The sequence below is a fragment of the Ananas comosus genome, linkage group 9, assembly GCF_001540865.1.
Source record: "Ananas comosus cultivar F153 linkage group 9, ASM154086v1, whole genome shotgun sequence".
NCBI classification, from domain to species: domain Eukaryota; kingdom Viridiplantae; phylum Streptophyta; class Magnoliopsida; order Poales; family Bromeliaceae; genus Ananas; species Ananas comosus.
Genome location: NC_033629.1, coordinates 11,354,997 through 11,368,781, shown reverse-complemented (window position 1 = coordinate 11,368,781; position 13,785 = coordinate 11,354,997). Strand labels below are relative to the sequence as shown.

The window sequence follows — 13,785 nt, the reverse complement described above, 5'->3', positions numbered from 1 at the left end:
AACAGACATTTATATATAAAAAAAAAGGAGCCCTCACAGTGCAAGTGATCCTTTTCTTCTAACCTTGTTAATGGAATTACTTAACTCACTCCATTACTCAATCTTACTATACTTGCACATAATCACCAAGTAAAGAACCACATGCATATGTATATATATATATATATATATATATATATATATATACATTCCATTTATGTATGTAAATCCACCTCGATCCACACCCTCTTCTCCTCAACCTCCCTGCGCAAACAATGGCTTCTTCCGACGCCGAAGCCCGCAAACTCGACCGCGAGGTCCACGACACGATCTCGCAGCTCACCGACCGCCTCTCGGCCTTCGACATCGGCGACGCCGCCTCCGAGAAGGGCGTGAGGATCATAACCATCGCGGGGGACAACAAAGGCGCCACGATGAAGAAGCTGCAGGCGCTAGAGAATCAATACTGCAGCCACAAGGATCAGGATACGCAGGGGGAGGTGTGCGAGGACGGCGACGACGGCGCGGTGCGCGCGTACGCCAACAGCAACTACCAGGCGGTGAACAACTCCGTGCTCGTCGGCGGGAGCTGCGCGGCGGAGGATCCCGGGATACACATCGAGGTCGTGTCGGAGAGTTTGCATGGTGATGATGATGATGAAGACGAAGAGGAGTGTGAGCATGAACATGAAAGAGAAAGGAAGTAGGGATTAGTGTTAAGCCACAAAGGAGAACAAAATGATTAATGCATGATTAATGCATGATAAATATGTAGTGAGTGAGTTGGATATGTTGGTGTTGCACACTTGAAAGAGTGCGTTTGTAAGCTGTATTTTTTNGTAGACAACCGACTTTGCATTATTTACACGGAGCGTACAAATTTAATTTTTTAAAATACCTAAGAACAAATACCTAAATTATTGGACACTTATTATTGTATATATTTTTTTAAAAAAACATTATCTTACGTGAAACGTTACATATATAGAATCACCCAATATTTATGGGCTCCTCAATAAACTTCCAAATATTTCTCATTTCACTAAACATTATTATTTAATGCGAATGTTTGAAACAACTTAGCATTTATGGGCTCCTCAATAAACGTCCAAATATTTTCTATTATGCTAAACATTATTATTTAGTGGGTTTCGTGAATAGGTGAACGAAAGAAAAAAAAAATAGAGAGAGAAGGAGATGGAGGGGCGGATGGGAAAAACCGAGAAGTCTCTTGAGGAGATAACCGACTTTGCATTAATTACACGGACGATACAAATTTAATTTTTTAAGACACCTAAGAACAAATACCTAAATTATTGGACATGTATTATTGTATATTTTTTTTAAAAAAAATTGTGTTTATGTGAAACGTTACATATATAGAAACACCCTAGCATTTATGGGCTCGTCAATTAACTTTCAAATATTTCTTATTCCACTAAACATTATTTTTTAGTGCAACGTTTGAAAAGACCCAGTATTTATGGGCTCCTCAATTAACGTTCAAATGTTTCCTATTATGCTAAACTTTATTATTTAGTGGACCCCACTAAAGAAATATATTTTGTACATTTACAGAAGAGGTGGGTCCCACTTTTTTTCTAAAATAAGGAGTAAGCTTGAATCGCACGGGATTCATAATAGTTTATAGATATTTCCAAAATATTGTATCTGACACATAAGATGTATGGATACACCACAAACAAGCAGGCAAATAAATAGTGCAGCAGGAGACATTATGGCTCAAAATTGAACAGATATATAGTATGTAAAATTGGAACCAAATCAAATCGAATTTTTTTAATTCGGTTACATTGGTTTGGTTTATCCAAATTATTTCCAAGTGTAATATTTGTTAATTCGTCCTTAATAAAATTATAGTTTGTGTGTGATCCGGCTTCTGTACTTTTTATTTTAAAAGAAATATTTCTAGAGCCAATTTTGATATTACTAGTGAAGTTAACCGCGCATGGCGGCTGGCTAATATTATAAAAGACAAAAAATTGATGAAGTAAAAAATTTAAAATTTTTTTGACTTCCATGAAACATCAATAAGAAAAAGAGTATGAAGAAATATTATTTTACTCTTTTCTTGTAAAAACGATTTGTTTAGATGACAATAGACTATATAAATGCATTAATTAAAAAGTGAGCCAGTGGGAAAACGAAGCATCGGATAGCGATGAGTGGGAAGACGAAGCATCAGGGAATGACAAGGGGAGAGAAAGCAAGGGGTGAAGGAAAAATTGTCATGTGGCGAATTTTATGAAAAATAATGTATGGGTATAGAGGTATAGATGAGAGCTAAAATATCTAAATTATTACTCGATATAATATACTTATTCTGTCAAAGGGCTTGATGCTTGGTACCCGAGGTCCCAAATTCAAATTCTAGTTGATTCACATTTCTAGCTAAGTTTATTTCTAAATGAAATAAACGAAGCATGTAGCATACTATCTATCTCTAAAAAAAAAAAAAAAAAAAAATTTCTTGTTTGAGTAGTAATACAGCGTTGTATTAGAAAAACCTAAAAACGAAAACTCCAAATTTTAAATTTTTACTTTTGGAGACTCCACATCTTAATTTAATTTTCAGTTATAATAGAATCTCTAAATTTTATTATTTATTTAATATTATATCATAAATAACTGTAGCTGAAAGTAGAAGCAAAAGTGGGACCAAACAGGCGTTTATATATAAAAAAAAAAGGAGCCCTCACAGTGCAAGTTATCCTTTTCCTCTAACCTTGTTAATGGAATTACTTAATTCACTCCATTACTCAATCTTACTATACTTGCACATAATCACCAAGTAAAGAACCACATGCATATGTATATATATATATATATATATATATATATATATATATATATATATACATTCCATTTATGTATGTAAATCCACCTCGATCCACACCCTCTTCTCCTCAACCTCCCTGCGCAAACAATGGCTTCTTCCGACGCCGAAGCCCGCAAACTCGACCGCGAGGTCCACGACACGATCTCGCAGCTCACCGACCGCCTCTCGGCCTTCGACGTCGGGGATGCCGCCTCCGAGAAGGGCGTGAGGATCATAACCATCGCGGGGGACAACAAAGGCGCCACGATGAAGAAGCTGCAGGCGCTAGAGAATCAATACTGCAGCCACAAGGATCAGGATACGCAGGGGGAGGTGTGCGAGGACGGCGACGACGGCGCGGTGCGCGCGTACGCCAACAGCAACTACCAGGCGGTGAACAACTCCGTGCTCGTCGGCGGGAGCTGCGCGGCGGAGGATCCCGGGATACACATCGAGGTCGTGTCGGAGAGTTTGCATGGTGATGATGATGATGAAGACGAAGAGGAGTGTGAGCATGAACATGAAAGAGAAAGGAAGTAGGGATTAGTGTTAAGCCACAAAGGAGAACAAAATGATTAATGCATGATTAATGCATGATAAATATGTAGTGAGTGAGTTGGATATGTTGGTGTTGCACACATGAAGTGTGTGTTTGTAAGCTGTATTTTTTTTTCCTTTTTTTTGAAAGAATAAAATAATATGAATAAATTTTATAATATTTCAAATAATGTAAAGATAACAAAATATTCAGAAATTGTATGGAATATAGATTATTTTGAGTCAATTATTCAACTTTTTCAAAGTTTGATTTTACCTTCCAACCAATTAATTTATTTGATTTGTATCAGCAAACGACACTTCAGTTTTAAAATTTATGGGTTGTTTCTCTTTACGCGTTTAGTAAAATTTTTTTATATAATTCTTGCAACTATAAACAATCGCTTTAAATTTTATAATCAAATTGACTTTGACGAACTCAAATCAAATAAACGTAGAGTGATGAAATTAAAATTTTGAAAAATTTAATAGTCGACTCAAAATGGTCTATAGTTTAAATACGTTATTACCTAATATAAATGGACAATCCACTCCGTTATCTACCCTTTGTTTCATATCTATTGACACTACGTGGATGGTAGAAATTAAAATACAAAATGTGTATCTACATTCTATGCACGAAGCGTGTTAAATTATTTTTAATTTCTGGTGCTAGCCAAAATAGTATATCATTTTACAAAAGCTCCACCTAGGAGAACCAAGTTGTCCCACTAATAAATTTTAAATTTATTTTGATACCAATATTGCAATATTTCACTATAGAACTAGATCTTTGTGTAAACAAATGAAAATGAAAACAGTACAATCAACATTCCCAATCATATTCTATAAAGAAAAATTAGAGAGATAAAAAAGGTACCTAATCATTATTAACCATTACTCTCCACCAACAATAGAAGTGTATGCTATAAAGCATCTTATTAATTTCTACATGAATGGCATTAATTAATCTCAACAAGCTGCTTAAGTTCATCTTTAAATGCAAAATTATGTTAGAAACTAAAAACTGTAACTTATAGATTGTCTATGATCCTTCAATACAAAAAGTAATCAAATTGTCCCCTCTTGTGGTGTAAGCTGTGTATCATTGTTTGATGTTGATACTGGGAGAACAGCTGTGACTGTTGTACTCTCGACATCGCGCCTTTTATCGCCATTCTTGCCGCACTCCCTACTTTTACCCCATAACACGCAGTACAGTCCCGCGATTATGATGAAGGCCCCAATCAAGCTACAAAACATTTACAGCAGCAAAAATTCCAGTTTAATTACTAGTATCATTGCAAGCAGTAGTTCTAAAGTATTAATACAGATGCCAAGATCTATGAGAGGATCTTATTAGGACTGCAGCTGTTATCAGAGCATACGCTCGCAGGTTATCGTTAGCTCGTATCGTCTAATCTTAGTTAAGATAGCATGTGCACTTGAAACCATAATATCAAGGGAATGTGGAAACATAAAGGAAATGAACTAAATTTGATTGCTCACCTGCCTACATGAAGTCGTTCGGCGAAGAACGCGGCCGAGAATATTCCAACAATGACAAGAAGCAGGGGAGTGAACATGGCAGCAAAAACAGGGCCCCTCTCACTAATACAATATGTTAGCAGGTAGTATGAGAGGCAGGATATCACTGTCCCCTGTACATAAAATATCAATACTAGCTAATAGTGAAAGATATAATCTAATACTCATAGGAATGAGAGGGACTAACACAGTAGATGATGGTTACTAGCTGCATGTTCCAGCCCAATTGCCAAGATGATGTGTTCTTCTCGAAGATTAGGGCGAGCAGCAGCGATTGAAATGATGCGCAGAAGCAAATCAAGGCGTTCATTGACAATCTTGCGGGATAGACCTCGTACACCTTCGCCTGCAAAATCATTCGCTCGTCTCAAAATTTTAGATCAAAAAAAGCAGCAGAAAAGAGCTTTTCTATTACCTGAAGGATGAGCCAGACACTAAAAGCAATATGGCTGGCTAGAATAAGAAGAGAACCTTGGATCCAATTCTCTTTACCATGCACCTTTCCATGGTCATGCACAACAATTAGAGGTCTCTTAACAAAGCCCCTAAATAAAGGCCCTTTCCAAAATGTAAAAACTAAAGCCCCACTAATACAAAATATGGTGCCTATCAACTTGGCCCCTCCTGTTGCACTTCTTATTCTCACCTTCTCCATCCTCGCGAAAACAAAAAGAGAAAATAAGGCTTTTGATATTAGAAATGCGCACGAAAATTTATAGTTTGGAGAATGTTAGGGGACTCTAACCTCAAGAGGACTGCGAGAAGGAAAGTGAGAGCCGGAATGACATTGCTCAAGGCGCTCGCCACCATCGGTGATGTGTGATCCAGCCCTGCGTAGTAGACATTTTGATGTACTGTAATCCCAAACAGTGCGAGAATGAAGATTTTCATAAGTATGGGGATTGAGAGCGAAGGCCGCTCGTTCCTGCATTAAAGGGTTATATTTTCTTGAGAATGGAGTGATGATAGAACTCGTAATATGCGTTAGCAGCCGGTTTGACCTGTTTTTTTAGAATATTTTCTCTACTCCGAAAAGCAGCAGCTAAGAAAATCTAGAGTTTTTGCATTGGCAAAAAGCTGAAATGAACACTTATGGAGGAATTTTCAAATAAAAATGAGAAAAAAAAAGTTATTGCCACTTTTTTAAGCAACTCTACTCAAATAGCATTTTGACAGAAGTTCCAACATGGCCACATGGCCAAAAAGGACACAGATGGTGGCGAAAACCTTTCAAGGAAATACGCAAGAGGAGATAAGATGGCCGTCGCAATGATATGCCGATACACGACGAACACTAGAAAACTCATCCCATGCTCCAAGGCTATCTTGCTAAGAATGTTTGAACCACCATAGACTAATTGAATGGTGATCATTCCAGTGTAGGGGGCAGAGGCCTTAAGAAAGCTCATCTCGGCAACAGCTGGACATTGGTTTCTTTCTCACTGCTTTTATTAGATGGAACATAAAAGTTGTTTGCATAGAGTAATAACAAAATATGGTGCTCAGGTGGAGTTTCGACTCATTGAACAATTACAGAGGAACCCTTTTTCGGTCACTTAAAAAGGGTGTAGAGGAATAGAGAAGGATATAAAGGACAAGTAGAATGATGGACAAAGCATTGGTTCCTTTCGATAGGTTACTCACTGTTTGGTATGCCAAGTTGCCAACTATGAATGGATCAGATGCAGTAGAATAAGTAGTTTGTTATGATGATGATGACGATGCAAACACTACTAATACTAAACATCTAAAGTGGAGTATAGTATCAGATTGCAATCAACCCTTTTATCCACTAGAAGTATCAGATGATCTTATACTACAGTTCTTTTTGTTTACGCTAACTAACGAATCCTTTTCTGCTAAATGGTTTATTATAAACCTCTAATGGCTCTTAAAGATTGAACCATCATTAACTGGAGTTATGGCTTGGAATGATTCGGACGGGATCAACATAGTCAATGGAACTTGAATACTCAATATTACACAACATACTCCGCATGAGTACCGTAATTAGCTGCAGCAGTTTTAGTTCAATTCCAACAATAATGGTTGAACTTCATTAATTCATTAGTTCTGTTTATCAAAAAGATAACTGAAGTACCAAATATAACGCATGTTTAACTTAATGAGCCGAGGGAGAACGGATAAATAATTCAATTGTTCATTAAAAAAACAAAAGAAAAAAAATGAACAAACAAAATTGAAGTGCAACTTACCTATTAATTGGAAAATCATGCAACTTTTCCTACAAAATATTGTTTGGAAATATACAGATCAAATTTTGCCACATTAACTAACTTAACTACTAAAGCATTTGAGTAACTGACCTTACCCGCCGTCATACCTGATTGCATTGATCCGGAAAACAACAGATAACCTTCTAGTCATCTGCGATTGATCCCATTTCAGATCCACTGTAAATTCCAATCAAGAACTTCCTTACTTCTATAATTGTTCTTCATTCAAATGGCATTCCTGTTAGTACAAGATTAGCATATAGCTATAAAATAAGTGAGTATAACACAATTCATTACAAAAGGTATTCGCATATCTATAATTAGATTCGAGCTTTAAAACTCCACTCCTACTGCATTTGAACATAACATAACACAATCAAAGATCATTCAAACACAAATTTGACTTAAACTCATAAAAAAGACATCAAAAATTTATATTAATAGGGAATAGAAGTTTGCAATGCAATCAAAATAACAATTTACACTCTCTTAACAAGCACAAATAATCAGCTATGTGGGTACATATAGACTTAGCATCATCACTCGAGAGATTTCGCAATGTCGATAACAAAACGATACTTGACGTCATTCTTAGTAAGCCTGTCAAGAGCCTCATTGATGTAGTCAATATTAATGAGCTCGATTTCTGGGTACACTTTATTTGCTGCACAAAAGTCTATCATCTCTTGTGTTTCCTTGGTACCACCCGCCACACTCCCCGCAAGAGATCTCGCACCTACCAAAAAAAAACAAAAGAAAAAAAATTAAACATGATTTACGTGTACATGAAGTTTAGGATGGTTTTTGAGATATTATCGTAATTATAAAAGGGAAAGAAAAAGAAATACCGGAATTGAGGCTCAGGGGACTGATTCGGATTTCATTAGGAAAGCCCACCAAGACCATAACACCATCGATCTTCAGGAGTTAAAGATAGGGATCGAATGGGTGGTCACCGGAAGCAGTATCGACAATGAAGTCCAAGGACTTTGTCAGAGACTACAAAGTAATGAAGTAATTAGAAGTTTGGAACATCAAACAATTTCATACAAACTTGCAGTTAAAGCAACTAAATCATGGAGTTAACCACGAAAAGAGTTTAATTCTAAGAAAATATTTAAGAGAAAAATCACCTCCATCTGCTGCTTATCTGATGATACCACAAATTCATCCACTTTAAGAACTTTAATGGCTTCCTCCCTCTTAGAGTCACTTGTACTTAAAACAGTTACTTTCAATCCGAAAGCCTTTCCAAACTTAACAGCCATATGACCCAACCCACCGAGCCCGATCACCCCAAGAGATTTGCCAGGTTGGTTCATTTTATGGCGCATCATCGGTGCGTACACTGTAATTCCCGCACATAACAATGACGCCGCCTTGTCTAATGGGTACCCATCAGGTATCTTGTAAACAAACCTGTAACAGGACAAAAAAAAGCACATTATCAAAATGTTTGCAAATAGATACTATGAATTTATCAAGTTCTGGTAGCAAATTATGTGTAGATAGAACAATTAGTTCTAAAAAAATAAATAACAAATAGAAGATGAACAGCATCATCCCAGAGAAGTTAAAGATTGTTTATGAACTTCTAATTTTGATTACTATTTTTCATATTTGCTTACACAGGTGCTCGTATCATCAAGATACTATAAAAATACCTCAGAGAAAGTACATATATAGCTCATGGGAAGTTACTTGCCTCTCGCGGACCACTATGTAGCTGGAAAATCCACCTTTAGTGATGGTGCCATCCGAGTCGGGCCTGTTATAAGTAAATGTCGCGGGTCTCACACAATAGACCTCTCGAAAAACATTACAATACTCGCATTCTCTGCACGAGTCAACGTAAGTTCCAACTCCAACTTGATCACCAACTTTGAAGCGTTCAACATCTGAACCGACCTCTTGGACAACTCCTACAATTTCGTGCCTAGAGAGATATCAAACTTATAAGCAACATATACATGAATTGAAATAGCTAATCTATTTTCGAACTTCAAACAAAGATACTGCTGCAAGAAAGATCAATAACTAGTTTTACTAATGTAGGTAATATATATAGAATCCTATGAATTCGACGAACATACCCAGGCACCAGTGGGTACTGTGAATGACCAAATTGATTCCTTGTCGAGAAGACGTCGGCATAACAAACTCCACAATGTGTAATCTTTACCGAGATATCATCACTCCTAAGATCCCTGTGTATGCTCTACTACAATTAGTCCCACATGGTCTATAGTTGCTACTCTCAATTAACATTAAAAAGCCAAGCAACAGTGACATAATTTAACTTCAACTGTTCGACTGCAAAAACTCAATTTAAAATCACATTAGCTTCCAGTTTTCAGTTTCAGCATTTCTTAAAACAATATCATTACTTTACATCCAAATTATGCTGAAAATCACACATAGATTAAGAAAACACACAAACTGAAAAACCACGAAATAACTTACTCATTTACAACTATATTAGAAATCAAGAAATATAACTGTTTGTTCATAGAACAAAAAAGGGTATACATCCTAACTTAATCAGCTACATATCAGCTTGCATGAAACTCTGCGAGAACAGTCGATATATCGAAACTCCGCGAAATTCGCAATTACTAGAACTACTTTCTCTATGGCTTCAAAATGATCTGATCAATTTTACAGAGTACAAAAATGCAAAATACAATTTGATTTGTGTAAGTAGATTCACAAATTTGTTCACTGTGAGCATAATTCTGAATAAATCAAAATTTTGTGGTATGGTATATAAGCCTCTGAATTAGTGAAAACATCTATTAATCAATGGAAATATTTTATAAATTCAAAAGATTCCAAATACCATTCATAGTATAGGATAACATATTGCTTCCACTAACATTTTATAAATTGCAGATTGATCTACAAACTCTAATTTGATGCAAAAATAATTCACGAACTGATTTCAATTTGACCCAAAAAACTTCAATTGATGCCCAAATTAAACTCAGTAAACCCAGATAGATAATTAATTATTTACTTTTAAATCTTAGTAAAGATGTGGAGGAGTTTGTAAAGGAAATAAATCATAAATAAATAATACCTTCGATTGAATCTGTAGGGTGAGAGAGTTCCAGAACCTTCTCTCACGGCCCAGCCGAGACAATTCCCCTCTCCACATTCACCATCCATTGCCCTAATATTACATCTATTAAAAAAAATAAAATAGCAGTGGGCAAATTGACTATATACCCCTGCCAAATAGTGAAATTCTAAATTAGCTCTATACAAATTTAAGGCTAAATTATAGAAAAATTTTTGTAAAGAGCAATGCTACGGATACACCCCAAAAAAGAGTGTATATCTTACCTCCGTAATTCTAGAGTTGATAAAAATCGAATTGATTTTTAGTAAAATTTTAAAAAATTGATATGATAAAAATAATTTTGGGTGTAAGATATACATTCTATCTTAGAGTGTACTTATAAATTATAATATGAGTAGAGCTACTATGCTATCAGAAGTATAAAGTGGTTAGTGCTTCCAATTTTTTAGCCCTTAAATCAAGCTCATTGATCATTTCTAATCATTGGATTAATATTATTAATCAATAGAGACCACTCAACCCTAAGGGACCGTTATCATCCCAATCGTAGAATTTTTGATCTTAGGGCTAAAAAATTAAAAACATCAACTACTTTATGTTTTCGATAATATAGTAGCTCTACCCCCTATAATATTGCTCTTACAGGAAGGTATACGAAACTAACCCAAAATTAAAAAAAAAAAAAAATGTGTACCAATGCATTAACTAAACTTACCTCCAAGGCACAATCTCTCTCTCTCTCTCTCTCTCTCTCTCTCTCTCCATTTTTGAGCTCTTAATTTGTGCGTGTTGGGAAACTGGGACAATAACGTATACAGCCTTGGTGTATTTATAGGTTCCAAACTGCCTTGACTCATTGATTACGTTAGCTACCTTGACCTTTTTTTAAAAATTTTATTTTTTAAAATTTTATTATTAGTATTTTTTTAAAATTTTTAACACCGAGCGCTACATGAACTTTACTGCACTAACATGATCCACATTCACCTGGGCCGAAAATATGCTGACACCGGCCCGGCCCGGCTCGGTACGGTACGAATTCGAATACTACACAGTTCCGAATCCATATTTTAATTTTTGTAAAGTTTTAAAATAAATAAAAAAAGGCCAAAATATTTCTCCAATATTCTGATTTTTCGAACTATTGGAGAGGCATTTTAGTCCAAGATTAAATTTTATTTTTTTAACAAAGAGGAAAAATTATGCATAAAACAGAGAGAGAACAATAAAAGAAAACCCTAATTAAGAACAATAGATCCAACTTACCAACACCTCTCTCTCTCTCTCTCTCTATACTTCGCAAAATTGAGCTCTTAATTGGTGTGTGTGAGTGTTTGGTTTTGTCGTATATTTATATGAAAAAGAAAAAACCTCATTATACCGACCGTCCTTAGAGCAAGTAGTAAAGAGTTTGGTGGTTGGTATTCGAGACCCAAATTTGAATCCTAATTGATTCATATTTCTAGTTAAGTTTATTTCTAAATAAAATAAACGAAACAAATAACGTGTTATCTATCTCTCAAAAAAAAAAAAAAAAAAAAAAAAAAAGAAAAAAAAAAAAGCCTCATTAGAAAATTCAGCGTGGGTAATGAATTGGCTCGGGTCACTGCTGACGTGATCAAGAAAAGGCTCGCGGCATTGACGACCGACAGCCACATCAACTAGACTGGAATTCTTCTCGTTAGGTCAGCCGAGTTCTTGTCAGTGAATTAATCAGTCTATGACCGGGGAACCACCGGTTAGGACCAACGTTTTAAGTATCCGTCGGCACAAACCGTATTCATTGTATTGTATCGTATTAATAAAATATCGTCACGATATAAATTTCGTGCCGGTGATATATCTTAAAATTTTCTATTCTTTAAATTAGTAAGTAATTTTCTCAATAAAATTTAAAAAATATAATAAAAAAATATAATAAATAGTTAGAATATTTTGTTACTAAAGAAAATAAATATTTCATACTATTATGTGTCGGCACACAAGAATTTTTTTGACAGGCATGTATCGGCATGGCTCGGCACACATCATGCCATACCGTACTTGCAAGTTTCCAACACGACTCCGTACCACTGCACTTAAATTCTTAGTTAAAACTGCCAACGAGCTGAGTGGAACTGAGTCATTGACTCATAAAAATTTAAACTTTAAATTTAAAATTTTGAATTTAAATTTAAAATTTAAAATTTGAATTCAAAATTAAAATAAAATTTTAAAATTTAAGTCTAAAATCAGAATCAGATTGCAAGAAGCAAATTTTAGCTGCTTCTAATTTTGGGACTTGAAAATAATAAAATTGATGTTAAATATAAGAACCAAATTCTGAAAATGAGATTGCCAAATGGTCTATTAAGCTAAAAATTACTTTTGAGTCCAAAATCACTTCTGAGAAGCTAATCCAAACACCGACTTATTCGTTTATTAAACGAGCCGAATATGAGCTGGTTCGTTAAAATATCGATCCGAAAAATTTAAATCATGTTTGGTTTATTTATTAACGAGCCGAATAAGAGTTAGCTCGCGAGTAACAAATTAAATTATCAGCCCTAACACTGAGCGACAAGCTGAAAAACACTTAAAAAATTACAATCAATTTGATTGGCCTAAAATCGAAATAGTAAAACATTTGTAATGAAACAACTTCTATAGTACCATGAAGTGGTTGGTTTTTAATTTTATTATTAGTATTTTTTTTTTCTTTTTTGACACGGAGCATTACATGAACTTTACTGCACTAATATGATCTACAGTCACCTAGGCTGAAAATAGGTCGGCACCGGGCGGCACACAGCACGGTACGAATTCGAGATACAGTCCCAAATCCAAATTTCACTTTTGTAAAAGTTTAAAATAAATAAAAAAAATGCCAAAATATTTACCCAACATTCTAATTTTTCAAACCATTGGAGAGGTATTTTAGTCCAAGATTAAATTTTATTTTTTAAAAAAAATTTGGTGGAAGGGGAGGGGGAAGGGGAGGCGAGCCGGCGCAATACCTTAGGCCTTCTCTTTTTTTTTTTTTCCTTAAAACATTAATTTTTTAATTTCATATCGAATAGGATCGTACTGAATTATGTACTCCGACATCCGAATAAGACAAAAAGGTCTTGTCATTAATGATTAGATCATAGTTAATTCGTGAATTATTCGTAAATTATTAAAAATTCGAATAAAACGATCTGTATACGATTTATTTTTAAAAAATCAAGATAATACGTGAAATTTTGGGTTAGATTTATTATTCGCTAATAATTTGAGTGTGCCAAACTATTCGGCCAAAAAAACGTGCAATTTTTTTAATAACATTTCTTTCCGAATTATTGCCGAATTATTCGCGAATTATTTGTAAATTATTGAAAAGTTTCATGAACTTCTGAAATATGTTGATGATGAAAAAGATGAAGATGGAAACGGCAATAAAATTTGCTAATACTTTTTTTACTTTATCTACTTTATTTTGTAGCTCTCTTTTTTATATTCTTAAGAATTTATAACTATCTATGCTAGTAGCATAAATCTAGAAAAAAAAAAGAGCTTAGTTTAATAGCCAAATTTTTTATCCC

General features: G+C 34.9%; 2 protein-coding genes and 1 pseudogene across 2 annotated transcripts; 1 reads left to right on the top strand and 2 right to left on the bottom strand.

Moving 5' to 3' along the window:
• LOC109715021 lies at positions 2,862 to 3,475 on the top strand. The gene has a single exon (XM_020239801.1). The coding sequence runs from the start codon at positions 2,927 to 2,929 to the stop codon at positions 3,356 to 3,358; it is 432 nt and encodes a 143-aa protein (XP_020095390.1). The 5' UTR covers positions 2,862 to 2,926; the 3' UTR covers positions 3,359 to 3,475.
• LOC109715016 (WAT1-related protein At5g64700-like) lies at positions 4,224 to 7,387 on the bottom strand. Its single transcript, XM_020239796.1, has 6 exons — positions 6,131 to 7,387; positions 5,649 to 5,828; positions 5,319 to 5,559; positions 5,091 to 5,249; positions 4,865 to 5,016; positions 4,224 to 4,607 (listed from the first exon to the last, which is right to left on the bottom strand). Exons 1-6 carry the CDS (start codon positions 6,310 to 6,312, stop codon positions 4,427 to 4,429), a joined length of 1,095 nt encoding a protein of 364 aa, XP_020095385.1. The 5' UTR covers positions 6,313 to 7,387; the 3' UTR covers positions 4,224 to 4,426.
• On the bottom strand, positions 7,545 to 10,380 carry LOC109715018 (annotated as a pseudogene).